The 22681-nt window shown below is 49.2% G+C and overlaps 2 protein-coding genes across 4 annotated transcripts; one reads left to right on the top strand and one right to left on the bottom strand.

The window, feature by feature from the left end:
* The first annotated feature begins 668 nt into the window (after nucleotides 1–668).
* Nucleotides 669–10492, top strand: TNFAIP1 (tumor necrosis factor, alpha-induced protein 1 (endothelial)). Of its 2 annotated transcripts, XM_006874217.1 has the most exons (7): nucleotides 669–767; nucleotides 5662–5980; nucleotides 6562–6731; nucleotides 7136–7225; nucleotides 7302–7354; nucleotides 8120–8315; nucleotides 10245–10492. In XM_006874217.1, the coding sequence occupies exons 2-7, from the start codon at nucleotides 5776–5778 to the stop codon at nucleotides 10479–10481; spliced, it is 951 nt and encodes a 316-aa protein (XP_006874279.1). In that variant the 5' UTR covers nucleotides 669–767; nucleotides 5662–5775; the 3' UTR covers nucleotides 10482–10492. The 2 variants fall into 2 exon arrangements, with proteins under 2 accessions (XP_006874279.1, XP_006874280.1); XM_006874218.1 differs by lacking the exon at nucleotides 5662–5980 and having other exon boundaries at nucleotides 675–767.
* A 2827-nt stretch (nucleotides 10493–13319) lies between these two features.
* Nucleotides 13320–22666, bottom strand: POLDIP2 (polymerase (DNA-directed), delta interacting protein 2). 2 transcript variants are annotated; one of them, XM_006874215.1, is made up of 11 exons: nucleotides 22366–22666; nucleotides 21026–21107; nucleotides 19845–19942; nucleotides 17172–17268; nucleotides 16938–17013; nucleotides 16615–16722; nucleotides 16037–16173; nucleotides 15357–15383; nucleotides 15075–15200; nucleotides 14352–14431; nucleotides 13320–13775 (listed from the first exon to the last, which is right to left on the bottom strand). In XM_006874215.1, the coding sequence occupies exons 1-11, from the start codon at nucleotides 22524–22526 to the stop codon at nucleotides 13661–13663; spliced, it is 1107 nt and encodes a 368-aa protein (XP_006874277.1). In that variant the 5' UTR covers nucleotides 22527–22666; the 3' UTR covers nucleotides 13320–13660. The 2 variants fall into 2 exon arrangements, with proteins under 2 accessions (XP_006874277.1, XP_006874278.1); XM_006874216.1 differs by having other exon boundaries at nucleotides 19845–19888; nucleotides 22366–22533.
* Between the last annotated feature and the right edge of the window lie 15 nt (nucleotides 22667–22681).

The raw sequence follows: 22681 nt of genomic DNA, 5'->3' as shown, positions 1-22681 counted from the left end.
GCTGTAAACTTCTCGAACTAATCTGAACCAGTTTCCTAGTAAGATCACTGCTCCCGTGAACGCACATAAAGCCCCAAGCCTAAACTGGGTATAAAGACAACTCCCAAAGAGTCAGGCGGAATTCCCACTTTTGGCCTCCTGGGACTGCCTCAAGGTGCGGGCCTGTTGGGGTTCATCTAGCCCCGGGGCCACCCGACTCTGTCCCCAACCTCGGGAGCACCGAGTCGAGTCCGCCTTCCCTGACCCGGTAGTCATGGCCTACCTGCAGGCCACGTAACGGTGGCGCGCTGCGTTCCAGACTGATGTCTTCGACAGCTACGCTCTCGGGTCAGTGATACTCTGCCAGCCTGCCGGCCTCCGCCGCTGCCACGGCTACAGGACCTGTCTACCCATGACGTCTCTGCCTGACTCCGGAAACACACCCTCCCACCCCACTGAGCTTGCTGGGAAACAGAGGCTTGAGAGTATGGATGACTGCCTACAAGACCTAGAGGTCTTTGCGCCGGCAAGGCTGCCGGAAATAGCTCTGATCTCACCTAGGAAGGGGCTCCGCCCTCTACCCCCACGCTAGGATGCTGAGCATTCCGGGCCTTGTAGTCTTTCAGGCTCGTCGGCTGGAGAGTGGGCCGCAGCTCAGGGCGGAGTCGGCGAACGAAGGATGTGAGCTCACACCCGGGGATTGCAGGCGGGCAGTCGACTACAGTCCAGACGCTGCACGGAGTCGGTTGAAACCCAGCTGAGAGGAGGAAGAGGCGCCCCCGGGGACGGTGAGACCTGGGGTTGGAGCAAAGAGGGCCCCACTTGGTATTGGGACGGAGAGCTCAAATCCTCTTCTGGGCGTCAAAACCAGGCTCGGTTCGTCGATAGTGAATACGAGCTGGGGAAGACTCCACACTGGGCTGGATCTAACTAAATTTCCCCAGGCCTCTTTGAATATACGCTTAGACTCACAACTAGGATTTCTGCTAGAGACGCCCTTTCCAGCCAAAATTAACTTTCCCCACCGGTGTGACAGATATCTTCTTCCCCAGGACCCCGCCTTCTCCTCCCTTATTCTTGGCGGCTGTTTTTCTGCACAGGGTCACTTTAGCATCACTGAGTGAGATACGTCCCTAGCTCCAGGCGTCCCCAAATAACTACACACAAAGTCCGGAAGGAAGAGCACTGAGGCCATCTGGGAAAACTTCTTTCTCCCTGGAATTAGTTTCTGGGCGTTACCTGCCACAGGATGCCTGGAACCCATTGATTTGTAAGGAATCTGAGCTGACGTCATCCAGGGACCCAAAGCAATTGCTTTTATGGGAAAAGGAATAGATTAGCTCTGAACAAAGACTTGTCTTCCTCTGTTGGCTAGCTTAGCCTGTGAATTCCTTTGCTTTGGCAGAACATGTCTGAGGGGGCTTCAAAAAGTTCATGGACAAATTCCATTAGCTTGTTCTTTCTTTGACCCTGGGGAAATCTGGGCTAGACACAAAATGCATAAGAACCTTAATAAAATCTGATAAGGGCTGGGTTATTCCTTTGGGGTGGGCTAGGGAAGTAAAGTGAGCTTGTACCATTTAAGTGTTACTGATTGGACAGTCAGAGGACAAAGGCTTAGCTCGTACAGGTTCCATCCTTGAATCAAATGGTAGAATCTCCCAGACCAGCCTACAGAGGAATGCAGTACTTTATACAGCACCTGCTCTGGCCCTTTGCACATTCTTCCCATAGAGGTGGTGGTTGTGTGCTACAGAGTCCGGTCCAACTCATAGCTACCCAACATAGTGTTTCCAAGGCTGTAGATCTTTACTGGAGCAGAAAGCCTCATTATTCTGCCAAACAGCTGGTAGATTTGAACTACTGACCTTTTGGTTAGCAGCCCATTTCCTAATCCAGTATGATACCGGGGCTCTTTTCTGGGACAGCTTCAGTCTAAAAAGCCAAGACTAAATACCTCAGCTACTCATGCATTGTGCTGAGCACTGTGTGGAGAGCATAACAGTGAACAGAAACCAAGGTAGCACTCTGCTTTGCATTCACACAAGACGATGAGCAACTGTGAACCCCTCATCTTGTGAGGATTAAAATGAGAAACAATTTCACATTGTTTCTGTGATAGTCCAAGCCATCATCATCTGTTATCTTGATACTTCCTCCTTCTGTCTTCCTACTTCCTCTGATCATCCCACCTCCTTTCTTGGATTCTTACAATCTTTTCTCTATGTCCCAGTCAGAATAATCTTTTCAAAATGCATCCTATCACTCCCCTGCTTCAAATCATTCATTGGATTCCCATTGCAGTTAGTTCTGGTGTGGCACTGTAGGATGAACTTTGGACAGACACAAAGTCAGCAGTTCAAACCCACTAGCCACTCCTCAGAAACCCTATATAGACTCTCTAAGTTGGAACTGACTCAGTGGCACTTAACAACAACTTTTTTCTAGCTGTCTATCTAAAATGTTCTTTCAGACTTTAGCGTAAATGTCACTTTCCCAAAGAAGAGTTTCCTGGACCTTTATCTAAATGATCATGTTTTCCTTATCACTGTTTTATTGTCTTTATTGCATTTAACACTTTCTAAAATGGCTTCCTAATTTAAAATTTTTTAAATCAATTGCACACACACAAACATGTAAGCTCTATGAGGACATAACTTGTTTGTTGTCTTCTGTATCTTCAGACCTGGCACATAATAGAGGCACGATCCATGCTCTCATTCTTTGAACTCCTTGAAGAAAATGATAATGTCTTTTCATTTCTCTATCCCTATCTTAAGGAGCTCTGGTAGTGTACTTGTTATGAGTAGGGCTGCTAATCTCAAGGTCAGCAGTTCGAAACTACCAAGGTTCCATGAGAGACAGATGAGGCTTTCTGTTCCCGTAAATATTTACAGCCTTGGAAACCCTGTGCTGGGTCTCAATGAGTCGGCACTGACTCCATGGCACACAGCCACCACCATTGCATATTGTTTGTTGTTGTTAGGTGCCATCGAGTCATTACCGATTCATAGCAACCCTGTGTACAACAGAATGAAACACTGCCCGGTCCTGGGACAACCTCACAATTGTTGCCACGCTTTAGCCCATTGATGCTGCCACTTTGTCAATCCATCTCACTGGGGGTCTTCCTCTTTTTCTCTGACCCTCCACCTTACCAAACATGATAACCTTTTCCAGTGACTGGTCCCTCCTGACAATATGTCCTAAGTATGAGAGACAAAATTTGGCCATCCTGGCCTCCAAGGAGCACTCTGACTACACTTCTTCCAACACAGATCTGTTTGTTCTTTTGGCAGCCCATGGCACTTTTAGTATTCTCCTCCAACACCACAACTCAAAGGCATCAATTCTTCTACGGTCTTCCTTATTCACTGTCCAGCTTTCGCATGCATATGAGGTTATTGAAAATACCATGGCTTGGGTCAGGCACACCTTAGTCCTCAAGCTGACATCTTTGCTCTTCAACACTTTAAAAAAAGTCTTGTGCAGCAGATTTGCCTAATGAAATACATCGTTTGATTTCTTGACTGCTGCTTCTGGAAGTGTTGATAGTTGATCTAAGAAGAAGGAAGTCCTTGACAACTTCAATCTTTTCTCCGTTGATAAGAATGTTATTTATTGATCCAGTGGTGAGGATTTTTGTTTTCTTTACATTGAGATGCAATCCATACTATGGTCTTTGATCTTCATCAGTAAATATTTTGTCTTGTTCACTTTCAGCAAGCAAGGTTGTATCATCTGCATATGGCAGGTTGTTAATGAGTCCCTCTAATCCTGATACCACATTTTTCTTCATATAGCCCAGCTTCTCTGATTATTTGCTCAGTTGGTGAAAGAATACAACCCTGTCTCACACCTTTCTTTATTTTAAACCATTCAGTGTTCTATGTTCTGTTCAAACAACTGCCTCTTGGTACAGATTCCTCATGAGCACAATTAAGTGTTCAGGAATACTTATACTTCATAATGTTATCCATAGCTTGTCATGATCCACACAATCAAAAGCCTTTGCGTAGTCAATAAAGCACAGGTAAACATCTTTCTGGTATTCTCTGCTTTCAGCCCAGATCCGTTGGACATCAGCAATGATATCCCTCATTCCACATCGTCTTCTGAATCCAGCTTGAACCTCTGAAAGTTCTCTGTCAGTGTATGCTTGCAGCCGTTTCTGTATTACCTTTAGTAAAACTTTACTCACATGGGATATCAAAGAGATTGTCCGATGATTTCCGCATTCTGTTGGGTCACCTCTTTTTGTAATGGGCACAAATACGGGTCTCTTCCAATCAGTCGGCCTGATAACTGTGTTCTAAATTCTTGGCATAGATGAGTGAGTGCCTCCAGTACTGCCTGAGATATTATTGGTATTTGGTTTTGCTATTAATTAAATGAACTAATATAAAGGAGTAATGGTGGCATAGTAGTTAAGCCCTCAGCTGCTAACTAGAAGGTGGTTTGACCTGAGCAGCCACTTCACAGGAGAAAGGTGTGACCGTCTGTTTCCATACAAATGTGCAGCCTTGGAAACTCGATGAGGAAGTCCTACTCTGTCCCCTAGGATCACAGTGAGTCCAAGTTGCATTCCGGTAATGGATTTGGCTTTGGGGTCTAATATATATTCAATGCTAGAATAATATCTGCATAGAATGAATGGAATTCTGGTGTGGTGCTGTAGTATAAGCTCCGGACTGATAACCACAAGGTTGTCAGTTCAAACCCACCAGCCGCTCTCAGAAACTATACAGAGTCACTGTGAGTCAGAACCAACTCAACAGCACTTCACACCAACAATGAGTGTTCACTATCTTATTCTTCAGGGAAGGAACTTTATTGATTCTTTGGAAAACAAAAAATATAGAGAGAATCTAAATCATGTGGGGTTTTCCCTCCTTTTCTTTCCTTGCTCCTGATAGATACTGATTTTCAAGTCCCTTAGTTGTTTGTAGATTTATCACCTGGTCTTTTCTGGCCCTTTCCTAGTTGGAAGGGAAGAAAGGAAGAGATGGGGCTGTGTCCCCTCTCAGGAAAAAAAAGAGAAACTAGCCATCCTGTAGTTGATCAGTCCTGAAAAACAGTGACAATTTCAGGAACTTGGAATAAGACAGGTGCCAAGAAAAAGGGAGGTCAGAAGCCCCCCGCTGGAGCCAGGGCCCCTCCTTCCTTCCCACCTGCCTCACCCCTTCTTTCTCTCCTGACCTTTCCTTTCTCAGACCAGATCCCACTGGACCTGTCTGCTGTTGAGAATAGAATCTGGCAGAATGGAAATGTATCCTGTCCACAGCTCTGGCTCCTGGGAAATTCCTGGGCAGGCTGGATTCCCAGTCAGACAATAACTGGGAATCTTAACTGGTAGATTCCACAGGATGAGGACTTCAGCTTTGCCCATTTGTCCCTCAGACCCTCTCCGGCCAGTTCCAAGGACTTAGCTTGTCTTTTGTGCCATCCAGAGTTGTGCTGGGTGAAGTGACCAGAGCCAGGCTCCAAGAGACTGTGCTTCCAGGTCTGGTTTCAGGGACAGTAAAATACAGCAGGAACATCTTTCTGACTGTTGCCCAGGGAGTTGGCCTCTGCCAGGGAATGCTTGGACTTACCAAGGAGGGAATCGCTGGCTGGTCAGGTTTCTACTGTCTTCCTCTCCTGGTTTGAAGGCATCACTGACTCCTGTCTTCTTGCCCACAGCAGTGAGAGTATGAGGCTCTGGCCTCCACCGGCCACTCTCCCGTGACGCCTTCCACCACGGCGGGGCCTTCCAAGCCTACCTCCTGCCGTGTGGTGATCTACCTGCAGCGGGAGATGTCGGGGGATACTTGTCTATGCCCAGCCTCAGGGGCTAAGCCCAAGTTAAACAGCTTCAAAGGTGGAGGCCTGGGCAACAAGTATGTCCAGCTCAATGTGGGTGGCTCCCTGTACTACACCACTGTGCGGACACTCACCCGGCATGACACCATGCTCAAGGCCATGTTCAGTGGGCGCATGGAGGTGCTGACCGACAAAGAAGGTGAGCAGGGGCGCAAGGAAGTATGAGTCCCTAAAAGCGTGACTTCAGGGGCTGTGTAAAGCCTTACATTTGACACATCGTGATTACAACTCGCCTCTGACAGGATTTCTTCATGGGAGTCCTTGGTCGAGCTTCAGAATCCTTGAAATTGTACATAGTACAGTGTACGTTTATGTGTTTTTCCAGGGAGAAGAGCCATACTTGCTTTATATCATCATAGGACTGGAGTCCTAAGAACCATCTTCGGCCTGTAGGGCCTGGACTGTGGGCAGGAAGGAAGCAGGGCCTGGTGGATTGTGGGTTGCTAGTGGGTAGACCTGAGTGCTCCTGGGCTTGGACCTCTGGGGCCTCAGCAGAGCCTGAGGGCTGGTGTCTTCCACAGTGGGAGCCAGTTCTTGGTTCCAGCCATGGCCCTGAGAGCTGGCACTTCTATGCCCACTTCTGTCACCACTGTGTGGGCTTCTGCTTAAGTAACTCCGTGTCTTGCCCCCTGCCACCAGATCCATCCAGTGACCTTTTGCCCCCTGCCTGTTCTGAGGCAGCTGGAAGCAATCAGTAATTCTCTGGGTTGGACTCCCTAGGCTGGATCCTCATAGACCGATGCGGAAAGCACTTTGGCACCATTTTGAATTACCTCCGAGACGACACCATCACCCTCCCTCAAACTCTGCAAGAGATCAAGGAACTGATGGCGGAAGCAAAATATTACCTCATTCAGGGGCTGGTGAACACGTGCCAGGGTGCCTTGCAGGTACGGGGGCAGACCTAGGGTGCGTTGATGAGGTCAAGAGTCATCCCCTCTTCCAAAGATACAAGTTTCTAGAAGACTGTGGGGCAAGTGTGGTGGATGAGTTGGAAACCCATATAAATGCAGCCAGGTGTTTCCCAGGCAGGGGGTCCTGACAGCTGGTCAGTTGTAAGGTGAGCTTACATGCAAGTGAGTAGGCCCTACTGCTAGCTTGTTTATATCCCTAGATAACCTGGATTGGAGGGTTCCTAAAAATGGAGCCAACTGTGGCTAGTGGCTCTGGACCACTATCTGATTCCCCTCGCCAAGCAGGAGGTGGCCATAGCAGAGAGGCTCTGGTGGTCCCTGGGGTACTGGGCTAAGCCTGGCAAGCAGAAGACCCTAAAGAAGTGCCCTGTGTCCCTCAGGACAAGAAGGACTCCTACCAGCCTGTGTGCAACATCCCCATCATCACGTCCCTGAAGGAGGAGGAGCAGCTCATCGAATCCTCCACCAAGGTACTGCGGCGTCTCAGGACAGCGGACAGGGCTTCCCAGGCCCCTGGTCCTGTCCTCACCCTGTCTTCTTTCACAGCCTGTGGTGAAGTTGCTCTACAACAGGAGTAACAACAAGTATTCCTACACCAGGTAGGGGAGGAGAGAGGGGCTTTGGGGGGCTGGGGGTCAGGGAGGGAGTGAACAGCCTAAGTGGAAAGTGGGCAGCGCCTGAGGGAAGCTGTCTGCGCCTCTGGCAGTCAGCATACTCTGTGTTGAGGAATGGGTTGCACGAAGGCGGGAAAAGGCACTTGGAACATGGTATAGGGCCTTGGCTGGGATGTAGATGATCAACATGTTATCCCCGCTTTGAGCTACATCAAGTCAGAGAGCTGCCCAGTGTTTCCCCAACATCAGCTCAGGAGTTGGGGGAGAGATGCTGGCAGCCAGTAGGGTGGGAGTCCTAAGCCAGCCCTCTTGCTTGGCAGCAGGGCGAGTTTCCCCCTGCCCCTCAGTATCCTCTCAGCAGGCCACAGCTAGGCACACCCAGGTGGATACAGGCTCAGAGTCCCCAAGTCCCCACCCCCAGTGACTCCCTGTGGAAGATACACTGTCAGCATCACCCCTGCAGCAAGGAGGAAATACTTCCTGCCTCAACAGTACGATACCTCTTTGCTTCTGGACTTGACATCTTCGTTCTCTCTGCTTTAACTTGCACCAATTCAACTCCTTTTCCTCACAGGCCCCCAAACCCAGAGGGGGCCCAGTGAGTGACCCTTTCCTTTCCTGTCCCCCTGGCATCCTGACTTTTTATCACTTTGGCAAGGCGGGAAGGGGCAGGAGAACCCACTTGTCCTAGCACCCTCCCTTGTGATGGACCCTCAGTCCCAGGCCTGCAACTTTCCTGGGTATTTTCAGCAATTCTGATGACCACCTGCTGAAAAACATCGAGCTGTTTGACAAGCTGTCCCTGCGCTTCAACGGCCGTGTGCTCTTCATCAAGGACGTCATTGGTGATGAGATCTGCTGCTGGTCATTCTATGGCCAGGGCCATAAGCTGGCAGAGGTGTGCTGCACCTCCATCGTGTATGCCACAGAAAAGAAGCAGACCAAGGTAGGGGGCCTTCTCTCTCATGGGCCAGTCAGACAGACACACAGCATCTAGGAGAGCTCACCTTTCACCACAAGGAGCAAAAGCGTATGCAGGTTGCTCTCTTACTTTCCCAAACGTAGTGTGATACCAGGTAAGGAGAAAAGCCAAAACAAAGGAGTTTGGGGAATGGAACAGGAATTGTGTGTGCCTGTCAGCTGAGAGACAGGGGCTGTTGAGCAGCTGGAAACAGTCTGGTGTGGTGGGAAGGACCAGGCCTTTAGAATTGGCCCAATTCAGGTTTGAATTCTGGCTTCCCCATCTATCAGTTTTCTGACTTTGGATAAACCATTGAAGACATCTGTGCCTCAGTTTCCTCATTTGCAAACATGGGGATTAGTATGAATTTAACGGAGCTATCCTGGTGTGACACTGTAGGATAAGCACTGGACTACAAGGTCAGTTTGAACCGTGAGATCAATGGTTCAGACTCACCAGCCACTCCTCAGAAACCCTATACAGGGTCGCTGTGAGTCAGAACTGACTCGATGGCACTTAAATTAACATCATGAAAATGAAGGAGCCCGGGTAGCTTTCGATTGTAGTTCAAACCCATCACTCACTCCACAGGAGAAAGATGAGACTATCTGTTTCGGTAAAGATTTACAGTCTCAAACCCTATAGAGGGTCCCTGTGAATCAGAATTGACTTGGTGGTGGTGGGTTTGGTTTTTTCATTACCATGTAAGTGAAGCATGTTAACTCCAGAGCAGCAGTGTGGTGTAGAGGGAATTGCTAGGACTTTTGATTAGGTGAACTGCAATTCAAATCTCTGCTCTGGGACCCAACAGTCAGATGTTCCTGGCCAACTGACAGTGCAGCTGGGCACATGAGCCTTTGCTAAGTGATGGCGTCATGATCTCTGCCAGCCCCTTTCTCCCAGCCAGCAAGCAGAATGCACCACTCTTCCACGAGTGTGTTAAGGACTCAGGCTGCCTGGGTGGAATAGCACCTGCAGTGGGGAAGTGTTGTGTGGGCGTGAAGAGCTAAACACAGAGCAACGCCTCAGCCTCAGATTGCCAACAAGTGTCTTCAGTTCAGGGGTCTGCTGAGGGTCAGGGAGGGAGTGAACGTAGAGCCAGTGGTCTTGCTTCCTGTCTTTTACTTTGGGAGGAGAGGGGAGGGGCAATTGGCACAGGTATTTCCACTGACACATCAAGGGGTCGGGGGCAGGTCTCATGGGGAAGGGGAGGACTAGGGGTTGGGGGTTGGAAGCTGTGGAAGTAGCAGGTAGTGCCTGTCACCTTTCCAAGGGCTCTCCCTGTTGTGAACTGTTTTGGCCCATCACACCACACCTGTGAGACAGGCCGTGCTAGAACCATTCTCTTCACCTGACGTATGTTAATAAGATAGCGAGGTAGACTGGTATTCTGGTCTCTTCATTGCCAGCCCTTTTCTTCGCTCGTGATTGATCATGGGGGGTTGGACACACCGGGTCAGTCAAACAGTAAAAGGCAGAAAAACTACTGATGAGAGCAGCTTTTTAAAATTTATTTATTGAGTGTACGTCTGGCTCTCTGCTAAACAATTTCTGGTTCATGCAGTGTTCACAACTCTGGGGTGAATAGTAACCGTTTTCCATAGATGAAGCCTAGAATAGCTAAGCCCACAGTTCCATAGCTGGTAAGGGGTGAAGCTGTCTCATACCTTCTAGGCCTGACCACAAACACCCCAAGTCCCTAACCTCTGTGCATGTGGCCAGGGGATGGGGCTTAGTGTTCTGAGCCCTTACAGCCATCAAGTACATCTCATCATATCTTAAGGGGGAGAGCTGCCCTTCCTCAAGAGAAGCCATCTGGTGAGACCTGGGGAGTCAGTACAGGGTGGACAGTTCTGACATGCCATACCCTATCAGGATGAAACTCACTCAGTCCTCTTGCCACCCTCACCCTAGGTGGAATTCCCAGAGGCCCGAATCTACGAGGAAACACTAAATGTCCTACTGTTTGAGACACCCCGAGTCCCTGACAACTCCTTGTTGGAGGCCACAAGCCGCAGCCACAGGCAGGCTTCCCCCAGTGAAGACGAGGAGGCCTTTGAACTGAGGGATCGGGTTCGCCGCATCCACGTCAAGCGCTATAGCACTTACGATGACCGGCAGCTCAGCCATCAATCTGCCCATCGGGAATGACAAGACCCTCATCGGGAATGGGCCGCCCCAGGCTGCTGCTGACTGGGTTGCTGCTCCAGCACCCAGAGGCACGACAGGCCCTGCCAGGGAAGCTGGAAGGCCTGGGCAAAGCAGAGACCACATTCCTTTGCCCCCTTCCCTGAGCACTTCCAGAGGCCTGAGTACTGTCCCCTGCAGAAGCCCCACTGTTGAAGGGACTGTGTCACCCACCTCCTGCTAAGAATATTCCCCTTACCCTTTGCTGAGCAGCCTTTCCCATGCTGAAGGGCTACCCCTTAGGCCTTAGCTGAGCCCGTGAAGAATGAGGGCTCATTCTGTGGGAAAGGCGGCTTCTGGTGCTGTGGAGGCCCAGTTTCTTACAGAGGATGGGGCTTCTTTTCTCCTATGGTGTTTAAGCACAAGCTTGGTTATTTGTTTTTTATTTTTAATTAACCCAGAGAGTGAATAGTTAAAGTCTAATAATGAAGAGACTGGGCATTCAGCCACTCGCCAGGGTGCCATGGCCCTGGTCAGATACAACTCTTGGCCCTTCTGAGGCCTTTGGGGTCTGTTTGTTTAAAGCACTTTGTACTTTTTATTCAGATTTGCATTTGCTCTGATATGTGTCCTCTTTTTCTGACCCTCAACCCATCTTCCCTGCAGACTCAGCCTCAGGGAGGGATAAAGAGGAAGCAATAAATACTGACCGGTTTTGGCTTTGCCAGGCTAACCCAGCAAGCAGCCTAGAAACCCCCAGGAAGGATGTCGAAGTTGGGGCCTGTGGTCCTAATAGAATCCCTGTGACAAACCGTTTTAACCACACATTGTACATCCACATGACTGCACTGATTTGATTCTTTTGTCTCTGAGTAACTGGGCCCCGAGGCACACTGTCCTCACTAAAACCAAAGAGCCACTGCAAGGGCCATAAGCTGCAGCAGGAAGATTGCAGGGCCCACGGGCACTGCATATGGCACAGTGCAGGGGTTGTCCATCAGTGGGCCCACAGCCAGCACACCCTGCATAGAAGGGCATGTGTTTAGCCCTACCTCCCTTGGTCCATGCTGTTGGCTTTGTGTCCTGGCTGGGGATGAGCTTCTACCAAGTGCTGAGTAGCCCCAGCCCTTTGAAGGTCGCCTTTCTTTTACTTGTTGGAGGTTCTAAACAATAGCAAGTTCTTCAGGACCTTGGTTTTCATTCCCTTTGGCCTAACCCTTGGAAGGCAGCTTCTTGGAATGCTTTTCCAAAGGAATGAGAGCTATACAACTAACTAGCCTAGCAGAGCATCGCAGGCACTCAGGACATAGGTGATCAAGCTTCTCCCTCCTGACTTCGGCTAGCCTTTGATTGTGACTTGGGTGACTATTTTCACTATAGCTAAACAGGTGCTCGTGACTGACCCATGGAGCCTATGGGCAAATGGTAAGCCATAGGTTAGTGGACTCTCACAATACCTGAACTGACTGAAATACGGACGGGAATGTGACTTTAAACCAGCATTGCAGTCAGTCTTGAATGTATAAGTGGCTTTGGGACTCAGGCCAGGCACCTTGGTGACCAGCTACTAGCCCTCACTGGGATAATCGCACAAAGACAAATCCATTTCTTCAGCCAGTTAAGGCTTTGACTTTGTGGCTTTCCCACAGCGACTGGAATGTTTCAGCCCATTTCCTCAGCTGACTTCTTGGAAGTCCTTTAATGCTCAAAGTCTAAAGCTATTCCTTTGACCTCTCCATCCCTCCAGCCAGTGCTTATGGCTCGGACATGCAGCTCCCCTCAGCTCTCAGCAGGGAAAGTCTGGAACTCTGGGCACTTCCATTCATGTATAGAAACTCTCTCCCTGGTCTTAGGAAAAACACGTAACACTATTTCATTTACGTGATCTTAGCTTCTTTAATCAGACTTTGAATTTTTAGTGATTTTTAGCTTCTTTGACTATACTTTGTGACTTAAAGGTTTGGGGAATTTTTTTCAAAGGTTTCCCAGCCCCATTCAGAAAGCAGCTCATAACTGAAATTTTCACCCCCAACAGCCCAAAAGAGTAAAAAATGTGGATGTAGGTCAAGCTTTCTTGTCAGTTGATGAGAAAACCAGAAGCCTGCTATCAACACTTACCAGCATTGGATTTTGTAGAATTTGGTGTCTGATCAAGGTCTACCAGAAGACAGTGCAGATCTGGGCACAAAGACTCTCCTTTATCATGTCACTGAAATCCTTCCTGGATCAGCACAGGTCATGGAAGCAAACACTAACTTCTAATAAAATTGTGTTAACTGCAGTGGTAGAGAACTGTGTGGACAGTGCGTGTGGGGGCTTCATTCATGTACTCTTCATCTGGTCAGAGGACCCAACCCGTTTCAGTTGCCCAGAAACCCAAGCTCCCCCTGGTGGAGGGCTAAGGACAATACTAGCAAGGGCTGGAACTGAGGTTTACTATTCATTCTAGAATAAAACTACCTCTTAGTCACCACACTAGCCAAGAGGCAGGACACCCTCAATCCTACTTTACACATCCCTGCCCTGTTCCTAGAACTTTGTAACCCATCTCCCATCTGGCCCTTGGAGATGAAGAGCAGCTCAGAAGGTAGTATGACTGTCACCATACAGACCTAAAGCGCTCCTCAGCTGAATCGCAGCCTCATGGTTTGGGTGCTTGGCAGACTCTTGCTTGCTCAGAGTCAGACCTGACTGACTTTGCTCTTCTCCAGGTTAGCAAGCCAGAGATGTGCTGCTGAAAGCCAGGCCACTCTGACCCTGATGCTGGCATCTGCCTATGTACTTAACAGGGTAAGAGTGCAGCCCACCCGGTGAGGCACAGTGACCTTGGAAGTCGTCCAGTCAACCGACAGGTCCCTAGAAGGGTCAGAAGGGGAGCCTGAGACCTGGGAACAAATGGCTAGGATGGCCAGGTGTACACTGGTTTATTGACCAAACCACCAGCAAAGATTCCTCCAAGCCTGTGGCAGCTAAACAAAAAGTTCCTGGTGGGAAGGTTACGGAACACAGTGTAGGCGGAGCTTATAGGGATGCCAGTCTCGGAGAAGTCCTATGTGAATCTTCTGGAGAAATGCTACCTCCCCACAAAAACTCACATATGGTGCAAATGATGATGACACCCACTGTGGCTCGTGATGAGGAGAGAGAAGAGTTCTGCAGCAACTGTGGGATGAGGGCTCTCTTTCCAAGGGCCAAGCCTGGGCCTACCAGTGAAGGCCTGAGGGCGGTGTCTTCTCATCTTTATTGCTTTCCAGGGAGAAAGGAGGGATCCGGACATCAAAGTGGGAGCCATCAGGTCTCTCAAAGCGGAAGGTGCCCCTGAAGGTCAGAGAGGAGCTGGTTTAACAGGGGTCAAACTGAGATTCCTGGGGATCTCAGAAGCCCCATGGCTTCGGCTCGAACCACAAACAGGATGAGGCAGGCCTGGCTTGCTTCTACTGGGCTCCTGACAAGGGTAGCACTAGTCCAGAGACCCAATAACAGCAAGAGCTTAACAGCCCCTCCCAGCCCTACATGAAGAGAAGAAACCACTACCCTGGTCTGGCCCTGAAGAAGAGGCTCACTGAATAAAGCTGCATGACTGAACTTCCGGGCTAAGGAGTGAAACTCTAGGGGAAAATCCCAACTACAGGGACAACTCTGCAGCAACCTGGCACCAACTTTCTTTGGCCTAAGCTATTGGTCTACAAATTGTAGAAAACTGGAAAACAGGTAGTTAAGTTATTAAAAACAACAAAAAAATCCCATACAGCAGTGAACAGCAAACAAGGCCCCACCACAAGATTTAAGTTAGCCCAAAGTTAGCCCCAAGCTTTGAGGAGAAATGTGTAACCCGTTCTCATTTTGTTCACATCTGTGGAGTTGAGCTGCCCTGCCCAGCACATGCTCACTTACCACATGTGCCCACTGGAAGCCTGCAGGGAGACGTGGCTACTGTATTGGAATGCGGGCTGCTCCTTAGATAACACTGGTTCCTGCAAGGGTTTAGGGAGAATGGGTTGGGCCAAGTCCCAGGCTTACATTCCCTGCCTCCCAGGGGCCACAGCACCACCTCAGCCAGGCACTCTAGAGCACTCCCACAGGACGGCCCAGTCACCACAGGTCATTTAGTCTGCTTCTGGGAAAGATCATCTCAGATTGAATGTCTGGGGAACTGAGCAAAGATATTCGAGGACCTACTCTTCTTAAGCCCATTCCAGTGCCCATCAGGGAAAGGGGACACTGTCCAGTGCTGAAGTTCCAGCAATTCTCCTGTAAGCCCTGCAGACCTTTGCTAATCCTAGCAATCACAGCATAGTTATGAGCTAGGCTGCTAACTGCAAGGTCAACATTTTGAATCCACCAGCTGATACGCAGGAGAAAGATGAGGCTTTCTGTTCCCATAAAGATGTACAGCCTCAGAAACCCTTTATCGGGTCGCTATGAGTTGGAACTGACTCCACAGCACATAGCAGCATCAGCAGCAATCAAAAGGTTAATAGGTATGATCTCTATTTTAGTCTGATTAAACATCTTGCCCCAAATGATGCAGCTGCAAATAATAGCCAGAATTTGCACCCAGACTAGCAAACTCCAAACCCTGCTGGGCAGGACCAGCACTGGGCTGGCAGTGCTCACCCTGCCCACCACCCCTCGGCCTCGCACTGTCTCCAAGGTGCCAGACAGACTGAATATTCTCCAGTGCCGCTCCCGGAGCTGGACCACATCACTGTCGAGGTTCTCCAAGCGGATACAGTAGCGCCACTGTGGGGTGGGGTGAGGGGGAGAGGAGTTCAGGTCTGAGAAGAACTAGCCCCTGGCTCACCCACTCAGAATCCCGTGGAAAGCAAAAGGCAACAAAGCTAACACCAGCACTGCCTTCCCCTCTCCCACCCCGGCCTGAGGGAGACACTCACTCACCCAGTAGACGTGGGAGTTCTGGGCTTCCTAGGGGAAAACACAGAGACCTTTAAGTCCCAGAGAACACAGCCAAGTCTGTCCCAGTCAACTCTCTCTAATGGAGCTTTAGTCCAGGGAGGCTATAGAGACCAAGAAAAGCTGCCAGCACCTGTGGGCTGATGGTGCCAACTGAAGTATGCCCACAGCCCACAGGGGGCAGCCTCCTCATCCTGCCAAGTTCACCAACACAGCTGGACGCCAACTGAGGCCTCCTGTAGGGCTCGCTCCTCACCTCTCTGCCCCACACAGCCTTCCCTTATTATAATCCTTAGTATGTTGTAGGTTGGTCTCCCCTACTACCATGAGTTCCAGGAGAGCATGAACACTGTTTCATTTTTATATATGTATCCCCTGGGCCTAACTGACAGCCAGGCAAGAAATGTGAAATCCAGTCTACTTGGATTTAAACAAGTATTTGTAGATCCTATATAAGCATGGCTTCCTTTGAACCAGAATGAAAGAAGTGAAGAGTCCTGCCAGGATCCCAGAGAGGCATCTGTACCTGTGTTTGTCCCTCCTTTGAGTCTTAATGTCAAGAGGCTTCTCAACCCCCACCCAACACACGCAGTATTTGGGAGCAGAACCACCCAGAAATCACAGCGGTCCTAGCCCAGAAGGGAGGGGCCGGGCTGGGCACATACCCTCATGCCCATGTAGAAGGGGATGACAGTGACGCGGATGTTCTCGGTTGTTTCACGGTGGACATCAGAGAGCTCCAGCCAGGGGTGATTCTTCTCCTGCCAGGCCCGTAGTGTCTCCCGAGCCACAAAAGGGGGCGCTGGGGTAAGAGATGACTGATCAGTCCAGGTCAGAGAGCAGGCCTTGGCAGCACTCAGGCTCCTCATGTGGGGTACTCTCCAACTGCCCCTTCAGAGGAGGCCCAGGCCAAAGGATACCCAGACATGAAGCAAAAGCACAGGTCAGACGAAGACAAAGAGCTGCCCACCAGAATAAGCCCCAAGGCAGTACTATGACTCTGCAGGAAGGGAACTGGACCAGGAATTCAGAGCCCTGGTTTTTAGAGTTTGCTCTGACACTATCTATCTAGCTTGGCTCACTTCTCATCATCCCTGAACTTTCGTTTCTAACTTATCAGATAGAAGGGATAATAGCCATCTACCCGATAGGTGGAGTGGGAGGCTTGACTATAGCTGTGGGTACAGAGCTTTGAAACTACTTCTATGAGACTTTCTTTGAAGAACTTGTCATCCCAGATTACCTTTTGTCTGGTCGTAGAGAAGAAATCTTTCAAAGAGCTCGTGTTGGATGGGAACCTGATCAGTGGAGGTATACGGGAGGATGTCTTCATGGCTGACATAGTCCAGGCCTGGCACAGAGAGGCAAAGAGGCTTGTGAAACTCACACAGCAGAGAAGAGGAATGGGAGGGAAAGAAACAAACAATCCTGGTCAGCTTCTTCTTAGCATCTATGATCCCTCCCATCTATGATTTCTGAAAGGATATCAGAAATGCATCAGAATCCTTTGTCTAAGATCCACCAGATCCCTCATCAAGAGACCCCACCTAGAGGCTCACCACTCACCTGGGATAGCATAGAGGGCCCGGCTGTCATCATGGTTAGCTAGGAAAGTCACAGCTTCTGTCTGAGATCTCTGGGACTAAGGCAAGAAATGAGTCAGGGATTTTCTTGGCCATTGTCTAGCCCCAAGGACTATTCTGGGCTCTGTTTGACCCCTTCTTCCTCCCTTCACCCCCACCAGGATTCAGGTCTTTCCCTTAAACAGGAAAGCCAGGCCAAAGCAATTTGCTTACTTACTATATGTGGACAGTCTCGGGCATCGATCAGCACCTGATAGTAAGTGTGGGTTTTGCCTTTAACTTCCTTGGAGCCATGGCCAGCAGGGTTCTCTGCTCTGTGAGTGGGAAAAGCCCAATATCACCCCAAGAGAAAGGAAAACTACTCCCTACCAACTTCTAACCCTAAACACCACCTGGGGACCTGCTCAGCAATACCCAGCCCAGCTGCTGTCTGTCAGGGGCCAACAGTGGAGCACACAGAAACCATAGCACAGTCCCTATCTGTCTTACTCTCTGGATGCCTCTTGGAGACGAGGCCAGGTTGAGAAAATCAAATTGCTGCCTCAGTCCCTGAGCCTAAAGTAGCCCACTCTTCTCACATCCCTGGGCTTTTCCATGAGCGTTTAATGAAGCTGAACTTTTTTTTTTTAATGTAGTCTAGTGACGATATAAGGAGCTCTGGTAGCATAGGGGTTACAAATCGGGCTACTAACCTCAAGGTCAGAAGTTCGAAACTACCAGCCACGGGAGAAATATGAGGCTTTCTGTTCCCGTAAAGATGTACAGCCTCAGAAACCCTATACAGGGTCACTATGAGTCAGAACCGACTCCATGGCACCCTCCCAGTGATGATTAAAGTAAGGAAAAGATTCTAGTTGACATTAAGAAGATTGGTCCCAACCTTGGAACAACAGCGGTCTGTGATACAGAGATTGAGACATAGTCTGAATGGGTAAAGGAGGTGAATAAATGTTTAGGTGTTTGACTGTTGTGTGGATATTGGTTTCCCCTGCCTACTATTGTAAAAAAAAAAGACATTTAAGTGTGATAGAAATGAATATTGGGAATTATGATTACAGAAAGTTTGTTAGCCCGTCTTCAGCCTGTAAATGACTGGATTTGCTAAAAGGGGAATTAGAATTTGCCCGTGGAAATAAGCTTTTGTTTAGTCTTTATAGAGTATGGGGCCTCAGGTAGAATCCTGATCTCCATCCAGAACCATCTAAGTTGGGACATTCCCACTTGAAAAGACATGCAGACCAACCCAGAACTGCTGGGAGAACAGAAGAATCTTACTGAAAGATACACCTGTACAAAAAAAAAACAGACTGTTTGGCTGTTAGAATATCAAGCAAGATGTTTGCTTTGGTGGCATCAAGGGAAGAAAAGTCAGCCCATCAGGGAAAACCCTCTACCAAGACTGAAACTCAAAGGGAACTCACAAACCGTCTAGTAAGCTCACTGGTGACCATCTGGGTCTACTTGTGAGTGGAAATAGGAGGAATGCAGCAATGAAGACATGGGCTGATTTGAGCCATGTTTCATTGACACCCATTGACTTCGTGATGAGAGACAGAAGGAAGTCCTGGCTGGTTTGAAGTTTAGGGAGATGTGTGAACTCCTGATTCTATGGGCACTGACCTAGCCACTGGGAGCTAGAGCTGAGAGTGAAGTGTCTGAAGTGCAGGGAGGCGTGTGTTAACTCCCAAACTTGCAACTAGTACCTACATGACCTAGCTTGGATGGCTAGCTGACCAGAATTCAACCGGATGAAGATAAAGATGGCTGATACTGTAAGTGTAAATTGCTACAATTTGATAAACTAGACCTTGGTTTATGGATGTAGTTGCTCAAATTCCAACCGGAATGGAAAGATTCTTCATATCAAGGAACAAGTTTGCTTCCTCAGTGCACTGGGTTAATAGGGACAGGCAATCTAGACACTGGCTATCAAAAATTGGGGTGTATAAAGGCACAAAGTGGCTGGCTTACAAACTTTCATGAGTGTGCTTAGTTTGAGAATGAGGGGAGTAAAGTAGAATCCCCACTGAATAGTTTTCCTCTTTTCCAGATGGATCTGGTATAAGGTGAGAGGGGATGGTGGGGATAGAATTTTATGATTCAATTGTGAGTAATTATTGGCAGGATTAATTGTGATTGTCCCAGAGTAAATGAAGATGGTGTGTAACTAAAAGGTGGGAGTAGTTAATCTTTCATTTCAGGAACAGACGATCCCAGGACCATCAAGAAGGAAGAGCATGAGCTCCTACCTAGAAAAGCGGCAACAGAAAAAATGGTGGCAGAAGTGATGACATGGAGATAGAACACCTGTGGGTTCTCAGCCCATGGACTGAGTAAGGCTGTGTGCCTGTGGGCAGGAGGTTGGCTTGCAGAGTATGCCCTTAGGACACGTCAATGAATATATATATTTTTTGTTTTGTATGTTTACATCAAATATGTTTGCTTTGTTCATTTGTGAAATATGAGATGTAAAGGGAAGTCACAGAGAGGAAGTAGGATAACTGTTGTTGCAGGGAGGGGATTGTAATCATTGAGATGAAACAAAGCAAATAATTTGTTGAATATAAAGCTGATGATCTTGTCTGTTAACTTTCAATCAATTCACAATAAAAAGTCAAAAAAAAAAAAAAAAAGACTGGACACTCCAATGCTCTCTGGGATGTTTACAATAGAGAAAATTGAAGGAGCTGGGGGAGTATGTTAGGGAGGCCTGAAGGGGCCTCATGCTTAGGTCTGTTCCTGGCATTCAAAACATTTCTGTCTCCATGGATATTGCTGTGCCAGAACAAGGCCCAGAAGGATGCTGTCTGCAGGCATCCCTGCCATCCCTTTAGGCCTCATCAGGCCACCTCCTGAGGGGACTGTCAGGAACAGAAAAAGGAAAGCTTACTTTTCTGGAGCTGCAGAAGCCACATCCCGGTCGTACAGTCTAGCCTGCCAGGGAAACAGGACGACACCTCGGTAGCCAAAAACACTGTGAAGAAAAAGCTGGGAGAAAAAGGCTACTGCAGTGAATCTACTGTCTGTCAAATCCATTCCGCACCTGGCCCACCAAGCAGCACAGGTGGCAACAACTCTACTTTAACCTCATCCCACTCTCCCCCTTGAAGTCTGTGATCCACCCAGACCAACTGTCCCTTGGGTCCTGCTTCATCTGGCTCTCCTCGTGTCCAGCTTAGGCATCACTTCCCTTAGGAAGCCTTCCAAGACCTAACCCTCCTCCACTCAGCACCGTGTAGGGCCATTGCCTGTTTGCATCTCTTTACTCTTTTCTAGACTATAAACTATGTCTACCTTGCTTTCTGATTGAACCCCAAGGAATCACGTAAGCATGATGTTGTAGTTAAGTACCGTCTCATAGCAACCCTGTATAGGATTTCTGAGGAGCAGTTGGTGAGCTTGAACCATTGACCCTGGGGTTCAAACCAACCTTACAGTCTAGCACATTAACTCACAGCACCACACCAAGATCCTTCATGTAAGCATGTTGGTGTTAAGTGCTGTCGAGTAGGGTCTGACCCATAGCGACCCAGTACAGGGTTTCTGAGGAGTGACTGGTGAGCATGAACTGCCAACTTTGCAGTTCAAACCGACTTTACAGTCCAGTGCATTTACTCACAGTGCACCAAGATTCCTCATGTAAGCATACCACTGTCCCCCCCCCCAAATAGTTAAAATTAACAAGTCATCTGTATCTACAAAGAGCCTGAATCTATCTCAGCCAAGCAGCACGAAGCTGACACAAAGCATCTCACACCCAGAGTTCCCTTCCACAATACAACCAGTTCAGTTATGATTAGACTTGGCTTTTCTGAAACCTCCCCCTACTGTCTTTCCTACACGCGAGGGGTCTGCATCAACTGGGTTCCTTCTTTACTATCGTCCAAACTAGCCCTGGGCACAGTAACGGGAAGAGAACCCAATGACATGCCAAATCCAGGAACTCAAAACCCATCTTAAAAGTGGTCTGGCACCAAACACCAAGGCAAAACCCCTCAACTTTCAGGCCCAGCTCCCTTGAAGAAGCAGGGAAGACTATGAAAATGAAAGATGACTCAGCCCAGCACTCACCTGTCCAGTCTCATATTTTCCATTCTGTTTTGGCACCTCAAACACACCGACTGTCTCCAAAACTTTGCCCTCCGGTCGGTTTCTGATTAGGAAGGAAAAGAAGCAACTGAAAAGCTGGGATGGTAATGGCATTTGTTCATCAGAAAGAACTAGTAGGATGCTGCAGAGCTGAAGCAATGAGAGCAGAGAAGGGCCTGCTGGTCCATACCACAGAGCTTCTGCTTCCCTCTGTAGAGGCCCAAGCTCTGTGTTGTAACTGCTCCCAGATCACCTCTCTCTACAAGCTCAGCATTCCTCCTAGCATGCCCTATTTAAATGTACCCGTTGCCTGCATTGCTTCCAGACCCATTCTTCTGTACCCCCTACCTTGCATTCCAGTTATTTGGGTCCATGCAGTATCTCCATTAGGGACTCTAAGTTCCCTGGGGACAATGACTTTGTCTGATTAGCCTGTGCTCCCCTCAGTCTAGTGTAATTGAAGTGCTCAGTAACTACCTGTTCCATATCATAATTCTATCTCCTTTCCCCTTCTAAACTGTAGCCATCACCCTGCCCTTGAAGGGCTTAATCATCTCTAGATTTCCTGTTGTATACCCTAATAGCCTCTCAAGGCAGTTTTGTTCAAATTTACATCAATTTTCACACGGGTCTTAAATCGCAAAGAGTTATCATCCCTCTCCAATGTTTCTACACTCAACCATTGAAAGTTCAAGTCTGTCACCTTTCTGGACAAGACTGTTCTTCCAGAGGGCCTTGAAAGCACTCTAATTCTTACAAATCTGGAGATGTGAACTTTATGCTTCCTTCCTCGTGATCCTCTGGGCCCTATCTGATCAGCCTGTCTCATCCCCAGACACAACGGTTCACACCATCACTAAGGACTCAACTCTCCTTTCCAAGTCAGGTATCTCACTGAAACCTGGAATCTACGCAGAACCCAGGTCCAAAATCTTTTCTCTTGACCCGCTGTAAGGGCGGGAGCCCGCATTGAAAATCCTAGGCTGAGTTAAAAGGCTGTCCACTAACAGCAGTGCTCGGGGACCTCCAGCTGGGGAGCCAGAATTCTCTCTGGGAATTGCCTGTCCTCCCTCAGAGCCAGACACCACAGAATCTCTCCAGCTACTGTACAGTCCAGGGCTCTGGGCCACGCTCCCCTCTTTGCTGGCACACATCCCAGGCGCAGCAGGACGGTGCCCTGCTTGGATCCCTCTCCAGGGTCACACTGCAATCTCCCTTAGCCAGCCTGGTACAGGCCCGGCCTCCTGGCCTCCTCATGGGCCGGGAACACGGCTCCCTGGGCTCCAGGCCAGGTCCCTTCGCCCCTTCGCTCCGTCCCTCACCGGGACGAGAGGTGCCTCCGTGTCGTCGTGTTTGCCGCTGGCGGGAAGGCCCCAGCTCCACCCGCCGCACAGAGCGGCCTCGACCCCCGAGCCCCGGTCAGTGACCGGGACCACCAGCGGCTGCCCACGGTCAGGGCCCGTCGGGCTGCACAGCCCGCCATGTCCCGCCAGAGCACACACTCCGCTTGCTGACACAGGGTGCGACCCGCGACAGGGCTGCGTTCCGCCCCCGCCCCACACTGCCCCGCGCCGCGCCGCGCCACGCCCCCTTGGGCCTCGGCCCGGTTTCGCCTCGCCCCGCGAGCTCTGTGGTACT

This window comes from Chrysochloris asiatica, unplaced genomic scaffold, assembly GCF_000296735.1.
Source record: "Chrysochloris asiatica unplaced genomic scaffold, ChrAsi1.0 scaffold00266, whole genome shotgun sequence".
Classification (NCBI taxonomy): Eukaryota; Metazoa; Chordata; class Mammalia; order Afrosoricida; family Chrysochloridae; genus Chrysochloris; species Chrysochloris asiatica.
This window is presented reverse-complemented; position numbering and strand designations above follow the sequence as displayed.